The sequence below is a fragment of the Dendrobates tinctorius genome, unplaced genomic scaffold, assembly GCF_039654945.1.
Source record: "Dendrobates tinctorius isolate UK_male_01 unplaced genomic scaffold, ASM3965494v1 ptg000194l, whole genome shotgun sequence".
NCBI classification, from domain to species: domain Eukaryota; kingdom Metazoa; phylum Chordata; class Amphibia; order Anura; family Dendrobatidae; genus Dendrobates; species Dendrobates tinctorius.
The window spans coordinates 1,088,644-1,101,816 of NW_027361861.1; the positions used below are offsets into that span (position 1 = coordinate 1,088,644).

Consider the following 13,173-nt stretch of genomic DNA (forward strand, 5'->3'; position numbering starts at 1 on the left):
ACAGCCTTTGAAAGTTTCCTCCCGTGCCGAGGCCAGGCTTGTCCGAAGAGTCAAGGCTAACCCAAGGACAACAAGGAAGGAGCTCCGGGAAGATCTCATGGCAGTGGGGACATTGGTTTCAGTCAATACCATAAGTAACGTACTCCACCGCAATGGTCTCCGTTCCAGACGAGCCCGTAAGGTACCTTTACTTTCAAAGCATCATGTCAAGGCTCGTCTACAGTTTGCTCATGATCACTTGGAGGACTCTGAGACAGACTGGTTCAAGGTTCTCTGGTCTGATGAGACCAAGATCGAGATCTTTGGTGCCAACCACACACGTGACGTTTGGAGACTGGATGGCACTGCATACGACCCCAAGAATACCATCCCTACAGTCAAGCATGGTGGTGGCAGCATCATGCTGTGGGGCTGTTTCTCAGCCAAGGGGCCTGGCCATCTGGTCCGCATCCATGGGAAGATGGATAGCACGGCCTACCTGGAGATTTTGGCCAAGAACCTCCGCTCCTCCATCAAGGATCTTAAGATGGGTCGTCATTTCATCTTCCAACAAGACAACGACCCAAAGCACACAGCCAAGAAAACCAAGGCCTGGTTCAAGAGGCAAAAAATCAAGGTGTTGGAGTGGCCTAGTCAGTCTCCTGACCTTAACCCAATTGAAAACTTGTGGAAGGAGCTCAAGATTAAAGTCCACATGAGACACCCAAAGAACCTAGATAACTTGGAGAAGATCTGCATGGAGGAGTGGGCCCAGATAACTCCAGAGACCTGTGCCGGCCTGATCAGGTCTTATAAAAGACGATTATTAGCTGTAATTGCAAACAAGGGTTATTCCACAAAATATTAAACCTAGGGGTTGAATAATAATTGACCCACACTTTTATGTTTAAAATTTATTAAAATTTAACTGAGCAACATAACTTTTTGGTTTGTAAGATTTATGCATCTGTTAATAAATCCTGCTCTTGTGTGAAGTTTGAAGGCTCTAACTTATTTGCATCTTATCAAACCTGCTAAATCTGCAGGGGGTTGAATACTACTTGTAGGCACTGTATATATATATATATATATATATATATATATATATTTCAGCTACTAAATTCTAGAATTATTTGGATTTAACAAAATAAAAAATCATTTTAGTTCTCCACTTGTGTATCTGCTAGTGATGAGCGAGCATGCTCGGGTGCTAACAGAGTGTCTTTGGTGTGCTCGAATACTATGTTCGAGTCCTCGTGGCTGCTCGACTGTCTGTTTGACAGCCTCAACACATGCAGGGATTGACTGTTAGGAAATCCCTGCATGTGTTGTGCCTGTCAAACATCCGCAAGACATGCAGGCGTGGGGACTCAAACATATTTTTCGGGCATGCCAAAGACACTAGGTTAGCACTGAGCATGCTTAGATAATACCTTATCCCAGTACATTTGCTCATTACTAGGCTCTACCCATTCTTGCCTCTATTCATGTAGAATGATATCGTACTTACGCTGTTGCAGGTAGCATGGCTGCATATTGCAGCTCTCAATCACCGACGGTTTATCAGGCTCATAGGCTTCACACGTCTCCGGTTCATAAAAGTTTCGATCATTGTCCGCACAGATCACCTGGCGTTTTCTGATACCATTGTTACAGCTTTTGGAGCACTGAGAGTGAAAAGAATCAGAAAAGTGAACAGCTCAGCAGATTTGAAGCCAAGAAATTCAGTCTGAATCGATCTTCTGACAAGACACCGAAACATGGAAATCAATAGACCTTTTCCTAGAACACTGAGGGAGATTTATTGAAGGATGTCACACATAACCAAAAAGTATTAAAGTCCTTGCTTTTCAAAAGGCCTTTGGAAATTAAAGTGGCGCCATACCAAATCTTATGGGCAACTGCTCCACTTTTTTTTGCACTAATTACAATAATTCTTCCATTTTGTATTAGATCTTCTAGAAAAGGAGAGGTAGCAAATTGATTAAACTACTGTATTGAGCACTGTAACCCCGTCAATTTGAACCTTAAGGGGAGTGTCTGAACTTATAAAACAACAGATTTGAAATCTGGAAAGTTTTAGCTTAAAGAGAATCTGTCAGCAGGTTTTTTCTAACAAATCGGAGAGTAGCATGATGTAGGATCAGAAACGCTGATTGCAGCGATGCATCAGTCACCGGACTGCTTTCTGCAGGCAATATGCCAATACATGTTAGGTAGGTAAGAAATATATGGAATTATACCTAGCAGACCGGACATTTAGCGTCTCCCATTCGCACACCATCTCCTCACCGCGCCCCCTATCCGTCGGAGTCCCGCAAGGTTCAGTCCTAGGGCCTCGGACAGCTCATAGAATCTCATGGCTTTCAGTATCATCTCTATGCTGATGACACACAGATCTACATCTCTGGACCAGATATCACCTCCCTACTAAACAGAATCCCTCAATGTCCGTCTGCTATTTCATCCTTCTTCTCCGCTAGATTTCTAAAACTTAATATGGACAAAACAGAATTAATCATCTTTCGTCCATCTCACGTGACCCCCCCAACAGACCTATCCATTAAAGTAAACGGCTGCCCACTCTCTCCAGTCCCACAAGCTCGCTGCCTCGGGGTTATCCTTGACACTGATCTCTCTTTCAAACCACATATCCAAGCCCTTTCCGCTTCCTGCCGACTTCAACTCAAAAATATTTCACGGATCTGTACATTCCTCAACCAAGAATCTGCAAAAACCCTAGTCCATGCCCTCATCATCTCCCTCCTTGACTACTGCAACCTCCTGCTCTGTGGCCTCCCCTCTAATACTCTCGCACCCCTCCAATCTATTCTTAACTCTGCTGCCCGACTAATCCACCTGTCCCCCCGCTATTTCCCGGCCTCTCCCCTCTGTCAATCCCTGCACTGGCTCCCCATTACCCAAAGACTCCAGTTCAAAACTCTAACCATGACATATAAAGCCATTCACAACCTGAGTCCTCCGTACATCTGTGACCTTGTCTCCCGGTACTTTCCTGCACGCAAACTCCGATCCTCACAAGATCTCCTTCTGTACTCCCCTCTTATCTCCTCTTCCCACAATCGCATACAAGATTTCTCTTGTGCATCCCCTCAACTCTGGAACTCTCTACCACAACATATCAGACTCCCGCCTACCATGGAAACCTTCAAAAAGAACTTGAAGACCTACCTCTTCCGACAAGCCTACAACTTACAGTAACCACCAATCCACCAAACCGCTGCACGACCAGCTCTACCCTCGCCTACTGTATCCTCACCCATCCCTTTGTAGATTGTGAGCCCTGGCGGGCAGGGTCCTCTGTCATCCTGTACCAGTCGTGACTTGTATTGTTTAAGATTACTGTACTTGTATGTATTATGTATATCCCTCCTCACATGTAAAGCGCCATGGAATAAATGGCGCTATAATAATAAATAATAATGTCCAAATGGATAGTTTTGTTCCATGCATTGGAGAATAATCTGTAGGAATCAAATAAATGTTTGAAAGCTTTTCCTACCAGACCCCATTCTCCGATATGCCAGCCGATTTCCTGCACACAGTTTTCACCGTAGCATAGCTGGTTATCAGCCGGTTTGACTTGGTGCATGCACGCTGTATCCTGAACGATGGCACCGGTGTCCGTTTTGCAAGTAACTGTCCGTTTCTGAATTCCTTCTCCGCATTCGGTTGAGCACTAAAACCAAATAGCGCATAGATCAGTACAAAGAAAAATACGTAGATCTTATTGTTGAGATTTGTGTGTGTGTAACACAGCATTGACATGGGGTGGCTCACCTGCGTCCAGGGCCCAGCGTTCCATTTTGCACATGCCCGGAGATTGCAGACTTGCTGGGTTGGTGGCTTTTCCGTGAAAGCAGTGCATTCGGCATCATTCACCGCGTGCTGGGAAGCCCTGCCTTCATATGTGACACAATACACTGTACGGGTCTGCGTGCCTCCCCCACATGTGGATGAGCAGGGCCCCCACTCGCTAACCTTCCAGCTGAAATGGACATTAACATGGCAATGCAATACAAACACGCTCACAGCATCAGAGTCCTGGCACAAAGCATGTGGCACAAGTGGAAAATGATCATACCATTAAATAAATACCAAGGTAGGCATCTAATTGGGCATTAAAGGAGATCACCACCATGATCTGGATTGAAATGACTATGACAAAGAGGAGTTACACTAATGTGGTCCAATAAAATACATTCCATAAAGTATAATGACATATTCAATGGTTTTAAACATTTGTCACCTCTGCAACATGCTCTGCTCAGAAAATTAATGCAAAACCAATTCCTTTCTAGCAGATAGAGCTTTATGCACCAGGACCCACCGCCAGTAATCAGCATTATGCAGAGTCACCAAAGCCCAAGGCTTGCACCAAACGCGTTAGTCTATAGCGTGCTCTCAGGATAACGTTTGCTTTTATAGGCAAAGTGATTTTTTTTTATATTTTATTACAGAGGAAACTAGTCCTGATCGCCAGGGTAAGACTTGCAACACCACTACTCCTATAGTACGTACAACGCAAGCGCTCACAAGTCCCTGTTTATCAAAAGCACAAAAATAAAATCAGTCTTTGCTGCCCATTGCATCCAGTAGCAGCAAAGCGTTAATTTCCTAAGCATCTTAGGTAAAGTTAAAGAAATTGTTATCCTTTTAATATATTGCAATCATATTACATAGCACTGTGCACTTACAATTGCTCATATTCCCTTTTTACTCAGCTAAATATTCAGTTTTCCATTAGGTCTATGACATCACGTGATTAACCCCTTAATGACTGGAGCTTTCTTCAATTTTTCGTTTTTCGCTCCCCTTGTTTTCAGAGCCAAAACTTTTTTATTTTTCCGTCAATATGGCTAAAAAATAAAAAAAAAAAAGGCAATTTTCCGAGACCCGTAACGTCTCCATTTTTTGTGATCTGGGGTCGGGTGATGGCTTATTATTTGCGTGCCGGGCTGAAGTTTTTAATGATACCACTTTTGTGGAAATACATTCTTTTGATCGCCGTTATTGCATTTTAATGCAATGTCGCGGCGGGCAAAAAAAACTTATTTCTCGCGTTTTGAATTTTTTTCTCGCTACGCTGTTTAGCGATCGGGTTAATACTTTATTTTATTGATAGATCGGGCGATTCTAAATGCGGCGATACCAAATATGTGTATATGTGATATTTTTTTAATTGTTTTATTTTGATTGGGGCGAAAGGGGGGTGATTCGAACCTTTAGGGTTTTTTACTTTTTTTTAAATTTTTAAACACTTTTCTTTTTTTACTTTTGGCATGCTTCAATAGCCTCCAAAGGGAGGCTAAAAGCATGCCATGATCGGCTCTGCTACATATAGGCGATGCTCAGATCACCCATATGTAGCAAATTTACAGCATTGCTATGAGCGCCGAACACAGGGTGGCGCTCATAGCAACGTGTCGGCAACAACCATAGAGGTCTCTATGAGACCTCTGGTTGCCAAGGCAATGCGGCGCTGACCCCCGATCATGTGACAGGGGTCGGCGATGAGCTCACTTCTGGCCTGGCGCCCGTAAGCGGTAGTTAAATGTCCGCTGTCAGCGTTTGGCAGCGGGATTTAACTAGTTAATAGGTGCAGGTAGATCGTGATTCCGCTCGCGCCTATTGCAGGCACATGTCAGTTTATAACAGCTCACCGCTGGAGCTCCACCTCAAAGCAGGGGACACCAACCTCTGAAGTACTATCCCGTCAGCAGTCGGAAAGGGGTTGAAAACTAACTAGCAGAATCCTTGTAAGCTATATTTAGAAATAGGAAGTCTCTGTTCACTGCGTGAGTCATCATTAGAATTCCAGAATGTCTGTCTGCTATTTCATTCTTCTTCTCCGCTAGATTTCTAAAACTTACCATGGACAAATCTCGTTTCATCATCTTTCCCCATCTCACTCGACTCCCCCAACAGACCTATCCATTAAAGTAAATGGCTGCTCACTCTCCCCAGTCCCACAAGCTTGCTGCCTTGGGGTAATCCTTGACTCTGATCTCTCCTTCAAACCAAATATCCAAGCCCTCTCCACATCCTGCTGACTTCAACTCAAAAATATTTCCCGGATCCGTAGATTCTCTAACCTAGAATCCACAAAAACTCTAGTACATGCTCTCATCATCTCCTGCCTTGACTACTGTAACCTCCTACTTTGTGGCCTCCCCTCTAACACTCACGCACCCCTCCAATCTATCCTAAACTATGCCCCCCGCTATTCCCCAGCCTCTCCTCTCTGTCAATCCCTTCACTGGTTCCCTATTACCCAGAGACTCCAGTTCAAAACCCTAACAATGGCTTACAAAGCCATCCACAACCTGTCTCCTCCATACATCTGTGACCTTGTCTCTCGGTACTTAAATACACACAACCTCCAATCATCAGAAGATCTCCTTCTCTACTCCCTTCTTATCTCCACTTTCCCCAAATCGCTTATAAGCTTTCTCCCGCACATTCTCCCTACTATGGAACTCTCTACCCCAACATATCAGACTTTCGCCTACTGTGGAAACCTTCAAAAGGAACCTGAAGACCCACCTCTTCCGACAAGCCTACAACCAGCAGTAAGTGTAAAGGGTGTACAAGGACTGGTTTGTGCCACACTTATCCCTTCTTGCCTGTGTATATTCATCCCTGAGAAGCTGGTACATTTAGTATGTCTTATAATGCTGCTATATGGGTGTGTTGTAATATTGTTATGCTGGGTAATGCACTGCATAGATAGGGAAAGTGTAGTATTTGGATTAGCCCACTACAGCGGGCATTGTAGGATAGTAATAAGAATAAGATAGGAACTAGTTAAGTTAGGAGGGGCCAACTGTGTAAGATAGAGAGAGCTTCCAGAATTCAGTCAGTAGGGCCTGGGAGCCTGGACAGGGCAGTTGTGCCACACAACATTCAAGTAAAGGAGCCCAGCTTGTCCAGGGCTTAGGAGCAACGGTCACTTGGGAGGTGAAGGAATACAGGGCAGCTTCAACATGGTTGCAGTAAACTACGTGGGAAGATGCCTAAATATCCAGGGTGAAACGGACAGGGAACTCCTGAAGGTAGTTAGGCTGGCAAGACAGAACGCTGCGGTACCGGAGACGACAGTACGACCCTGCGATATTCCTGGAGGTGTAAGGGATACACAGGGAAAGGAAAGGTTATGATGTGTGAAGGATCCTGTGTTGTACCTGTGATTAATCTAGACGAGCTGAGACAAGAAGTGAGTAAAGTTGTTTGTTTAAAACTGGATCTGGACTCTGCCTGTTTTTGCATGGTATTTGGGAAAGGAAACCCCCTACAGACTGGAGAGGACTCTGATGTGCAAGTAAATGAACCATCAAATGCACAACAGGAGAGACAATGTCTTTATGTGACGGAGGGCCAGGGTGTGCCAGTAATGTCACCCTCAGCCACGACTACCCCCCTGTTCCCCGTTACACTACCACCGGTCCACCAATCCACTGCACGACCAGCTCTGCCCTCACCTACTGTATCCTCTCCCATCCCTTGTAGATTGTAAGCCATCGCGGGCAGGGTCCTCCTGTACCAGTCATGACTTGTATGGTTTAAGATTACTGTACTTGTTTTTTATTATGTATACCCCTTTTCACATGTAACGCGCCATGGAATAAATGGCGCTATAATAATAAATAATAATAATAATTAGAACTAAAATTCTACTGTCAGGGGGAGGAGAGGAGCAGCTGGGTCAAGAGTTGAAGAGGGAGATGACTCATGCAGTGAAAAAGAGACTTCCTGTTTCTACATTGAGCAGAGAAAAGAGAAGAATTAGCTGGGTAGAAAGGCAAAATGAGCAATTGTAAGTACACAGTTCTGTATAATATGATGACTGCAATATAATAAGAGGATAAAAACTTTGATGGGAGGTGGAGTGCTCCTTTAATAATTTACATTGGCTGCTATGGATACCAATACAGAGTTGACAAATCTGCAAATGATGTTAAAAAACAGTCTTTAAAAGACAAATCCATGAGAAATTACTTTTTAACCTATCTGGGCATATGCACTAGTCCACCATTTGGAACCACACTAATTGGCTCGAATGGATATGTTGTTGTAATGTTTGGCTGAGCTCTGCGTTTTCCAGCCAGAATGGCTCATTCACAGAGGATTGCGTCAATTACCGTAACTGTTCACCGGGCCAACTATGTTATCAGAAGTTTAATCTTGTATATTTTGTTGTAGGTATATAAAATTTAAAAAAAAAAAAGTTGTAAAACATGGAAATCTGGGGTCTGAGAAGTTTTAGTTTTTCAGAAATGTTTTATTGCTAGAGAAAATCACCAAAATAAAGAAAGAAGGAAACCAATTGTCACCCAAGCGTCTTAGATTTTTAGTAAGATTCTGTAGAATGTCTTTAAAGAAAACTTGTTAGTCCAAAGTAGAACTGAACAATAACCCGACTATTATTTACCTGGTCATTTTTGTGTTCACTATGCGACTCCACATTGTCGGCTGATACAAGTAAGACATCCTTTTGCACAGAATAAGCAGATGTTACGTTATGAATTCATGCGTCTATAGGTATATTTTTAACAATATTTGACTTGCAGAATTAAACTTAAATCAGATTCTCAACTTTTAAGTAGATGAATCACTGAGACACATGCGAAGATGAAAAATTGGTCCCTCGGTCACAAAAAAGGATTTCATTTACAGTATTTTGACTTACGAGATAAAATAATCACTAACGGCTTTCAAGTAGCCAATTGGGAGTGGTTTGACTTTAGGGGCCACATTTTTCCAGTAACGGTCCATGGGCTGTACTCGGCATTGCAGCTCAACCAATTCATTTCAATAGGCTAAGGCTATGATACCACACAGCATGGACAAGACTGGCACTGTAGTCTTGGACAACCCCTTTAAATGTAAGCTAACATCAGAAAACAACAAACTAGTTTTTTTTTTATTTCAAGCATTTTTAAAAAACAATGGTTTTATTTTGTTCTCTTTTTTTTTCATCACTATCTATTAATAAATAAAAAAAAAATAGTAATCCTGCAATTTTTACATTGTCCACTAGGGCATTTTTCTAGACTCAGAGGCAGGATTACAATGACAGGCAACACCTCTAAACAAGGGTGTTAACACAGACTCCACCAATCATAATAGGTGATGTCACAGCTTCACCTCCCTTCACAATAACTTTTGCACACACTCATTAGATGCTTCAGTGCAAAAGATCAAGGTCAGGGATCTTTTCATGTGTCTTTCCTTGAATGAACATAAGGTCAGAGTATAAAAAAGTTCCATTAGCCAAAGTGAAAATTGCTGCATTTCTATCTTTAATACAGTGTGTGATATAAGATAAAAATTAAAAAAAAAAAATGCATTTAATACGAAAGCTTGATTAAATGGTAGGTTGTTTTCTGATGATGGCTTCCCTTTAAATAAATATGTGGAGAAGTTCTAAGTTACAATCATTTGTCAGATTATTTTATGGTATTTTATTTTATGGTAAATAGTGATGAGCGACCATGCTTGGGTGCTCACCAAGTGTCTTCGTTGTGCTCGTAAAATATGTTTGAGTCTCCGTGGCTGCATGACTCCCTGCTGTTCAACAGCCACAACACATGCAGGGATTGTCTAACAAACAGGCAACACAGCCACGAGACATGCAGCCGCGGGGACTCGAACATATTTTACGAACATGAGGAATTATTATACGACATATTATTTGAGCACACTGAAGACACTCTGTTAGCACCCAAGCATGCTCAGATAACACCGTATCCGAGCACGTTCACTCATCACTAATGGTAAAGAATACAGTTACAAGGTCCAACAACAACGACTACCTTTTCATCTGTGGACAGGGCTGTGTGCTGCAAGTTCTGTTGCTTGCCGGGGCCCGTTTCCCTGCGCACATATAGTCTGGATATGCTTCATTATCTATAGTACAGAACACCAAACGGGACTGGTATCCTGTCAAAATGCAAAATAATGGAATTACAGCAGTAATACTTAGAGAACTGTTTTCTTACTGAGCAATAACACAAATCTATTATCAGTTCTGTCTGGCCATACCTCCACCACATTCTGCGCTGCACTCGGTCCAGGATCCATAACTCCATTGATAGTCCTCCTCTTCAAGTTTATTGGGTAGGTAGTATTGATAATAGACTCCTTTGTTGGGTTCTTGCCCAATGAGCTGAGATTGGAAAGTACAGTTAATTATCACTGTATTGTGTCCTCCGAAAGCCAATCCTGCCACATAGTGCATTCACCACCGATCAGGGTGACACAGGCAGATGCACCAAAGGGGTCACTTTTCTTGGTGAAGAACAGGTTCAGGTAAGAAAAATGCTTCCCATCAGATATATAACTAATTAATTTTAGAGGAGTCTAGCGATCCCAAAGGCATACAATATATTTTACAGTTTCTTAACCAACAGTTAAAGGGGTATTCCCATCTTCAAGATCCTATCCCAATATGTAGTAGGTGTAATAAAAATTATTTTAGCAAATACCTCTAAATAGAAATGTAGTATAGTACTTCTGATTAACTATGTCACTTACCCAATGTGCAGGGCATTGCAGTAGCTTAGGTATCTATGGTTATGACCACTAACTGCTAATTGTCACTATATAAGTGCTTGTAACCATGGATAGCTAAGCTACTGCAATGCCCTGCACATGGGGTAAGCGACATAGTAAATCAGAAGAACTATACTACTTTTCTAATTGGAGGTATTTGCTAATATTATTATTATGATTACACCAACTACATATTGGGATAGGATCTTGGAGCTGGGAATATGCCTATAACTATTTACCCAAAATTGCATATGACAAGAGGTAGGTACCTCAATAACTAGCGGCTCAGTAGTTGGTCCCCTGGCTGTCAGCACTTCAGGTGCCAGGTCTCCCTCAGCTCCACGATAGTAATGAAGGATAGTGTTGGCGACATGCAGGGCACGACTGTATTCAATAGTCCAATGCCCGTTAAGGTAATATTCCCCTCGTGCATTCTTTACAGCTACAACATAGAGAATTGTTACAATAGGTTAAAAGGCTTAGAGTGGTTGAACACTACTCGGACCACCCCTTCCGAATCACTATATTCCCCCCATGTATAGTTGCTATTATTTTACATGGATGAAATGTAGTGTTTGAGAATGGATGGTCAGAATAGTGGACAACCCCTTTAATAAGCTTCAGCCTACGTACCAGGGCATGCTCATAACACCAAGCCTTTCCTATACATATTGTTCAATTTTTAGATTTTAATTCCTCTTACCTAAGAAGTTCCTTGTAGGCGAAACTTCCTTAATTTGTATATTGATGGCTCTGGTTGGAATGGTGAAGAGCTGACTGTACCCTGAAAGATCAAAGACAAAAGTCATAAAGGGGTAATTCCCATCTTCAAAAATAGATATTGTTGGATAGTTCTTGGAAATACAAGCAGTTTTGTAATTTAATGCCTATTGAGACTTTCAACCATTCTTAGGATACTAACACGTTTCTTTCGTTTACAACTTGTCGCCATTGGAAACTGACCCCCTCTGCTAGACATCAGAAACTGAGCAGTGCTTACAAGCTTTTTTTCTATTGAGCTTGTAGATACTGTTTTGAAGCTGACCAAGGATTGCTGAAGTGTAACAGCTCCAATTCCTGTTCAGCTGCAACACAGTGTTTACAAGTTAGACAACAGGTGGTCGGTCTCCTAGGCAACAAGCTGTAAACTAAAAGTGTTAATATCTCAAGAACGGCTGCAAATGTTAATAAGCTGAAAATTGCCAAAGGTATTCTTTTTAAGAGCACTATCTGACAATATCCAACTATGACAAGTAATTACATATTCAGCTTTTTCAGAAGAAAAATGTTTTGATCTCTTATCTGTGCTTCATGAGTGGCCAGACTCTCCCTCATGTGATAGAAGAATTGTTCTGTGTATTTCGCTATCTCATCGGACAGCAGCATTATGTAGGCAAAGAGATCCTGATTCCAATGTTGTATCACTTAGGTTACTGGGTAAAGCGGTTGTAACACAATCAGTTTTTTTTTATGTAAAATGCGGCAGAGCACTGTCTATTGTCAGTGAGCTGCTTATCACAGGAGAGGGAGGAGTCAGACAATTTAGCAAGCGCTGCTGTAGTCTAGCAATGATAATGTCCTAGTGATAAAACCTCTCATTATAAGTGACAGAACACAGCTTGATAAGTGACACATCTTTGAATTCAGTGTTTTAAACTCTACATCATGCTGTCCTCGGATTACATAGCAAAAACAGATTCCCTTTAAACTGCGCAGCACATGTAGATGTTTGTTATCCTTTTACTACTGAAGCCAACTACATACAAGGTTTCTTGAGATATCGGAGCAATGAAAATAAAATCTCCCCCATTACAAGTAAATGATCTTGTCTACCAGTTCGGAATGACCAGATCACAGCACCTACCTTTAGATAACGTGGGAGAATCATAAGATCCTTTGACTTCATAGCAGGAGCTGCCATCCCCTCCACATACTAAGCAGCGGTCCTCTCTTTTGGATGAATCCATCATATTATCACAGCCAACCGTCTTTTTCATATCAAAATAATATTTTGTAGTGGAAAATAAACAAATCGGATATTTGCATTTAGCCACTGCCATCATTGACTATTGCATAAAAATATACCAACCAATAAGAAGGCTAACGACACTAAAGATCATCAATGTATCCACCATTGTGATCACATATTTTATGGATAGCAGAAAGCGAGCCATTTGCATATCATACTTGAAATGCTGTAGTATTTTTATGATTTTGGGGTGTATTATACAGTATACAAATGAATATATAATTTTTTCACTGCGGTGTTCCCTGTTTAGTATAAATGGCATGATTTTTCCATTGCACTTGACAATGCAATTGTGACAATACAACATTTTAGTTTAGATTTTTGTTTTATCTATCTTGAGTGATGACAAACCTTTTTATGTAAAATCATTTTTGTGTCAACATCTGCCAAGACGTAAAGGAGGTCAGTGCGATCTGTTTTGTTTTTTTTTTGCAGGACTAAATATCACTTTAATTGATACAATTTCAGGGTTTATAAAGATTATTGATTAACTTTTTTCCCAGAGGTGAAAAAAAACAAAAACAAAAAAAAAAAAAACACAAAAGAAAAAATGCAAAAATTTGAAGAATAAATAACAATACAGTGAAAGT

At 41.5% G+C, this 13,173-nt stretch overlaps 1 protein-coding gene across 5 annotated transcripts in view; it reads right to left on the reverse strand.

The window, feature by feature from the left end:
- The window catches only part of PAPLN (papilin, proteoglycan like sulfated glycoprotein), a 123,175-nt gene that overhangs the window by 41,020 nt on the left and 68,982 nt on the right, over window positions 1-13,173 (reverse strand). For 4 of the 5 annotated variants that reach the window (XM_073552682.1, XM_073552681.1, XM_073552683.1 and 1 more), the window contains exons 8-16: window positions 12,419-12,542; window positions 11,258-11,338; window positions 10,824-10,996; window positions 10,045-10,168; window positions 9,816-9,942; window positions 8,432-8,491; window positions 3,781-3,988; window positions 3,503-3,679; window positions 1,490-1,646 (exon numbers count right to left, since the gene is read on the reverse strand). In XM_073552682.1, coding sequence (XP_073408783.1) covers window positions 1,490-1,646; window positions 3,503-3,679; window positions 3,781-3,988; window positions 8,432-8,491; window positions 9,816-9,942; window positions 10,045-10,168; window positions 10,824-10,996; window positions 11,258-11,338; window positions 12,419-12,542 — 1,231 coding nt within the window. The remainder of the gene's footprint in view (window positions 1-1,489; window positions 1,647-3,502; window positions 3,680-3,780; window positions 3,989-8,431; window positions 8,492-9,815; window positions 9,943-10,044; window positions 10,169-10,823; window positions 10,997-11,257; window positions 11,339-12,418; window positions 12,543-13,173) is intronic. The other variant, XM_073552684.1, reaches the window with a different exon arrangement.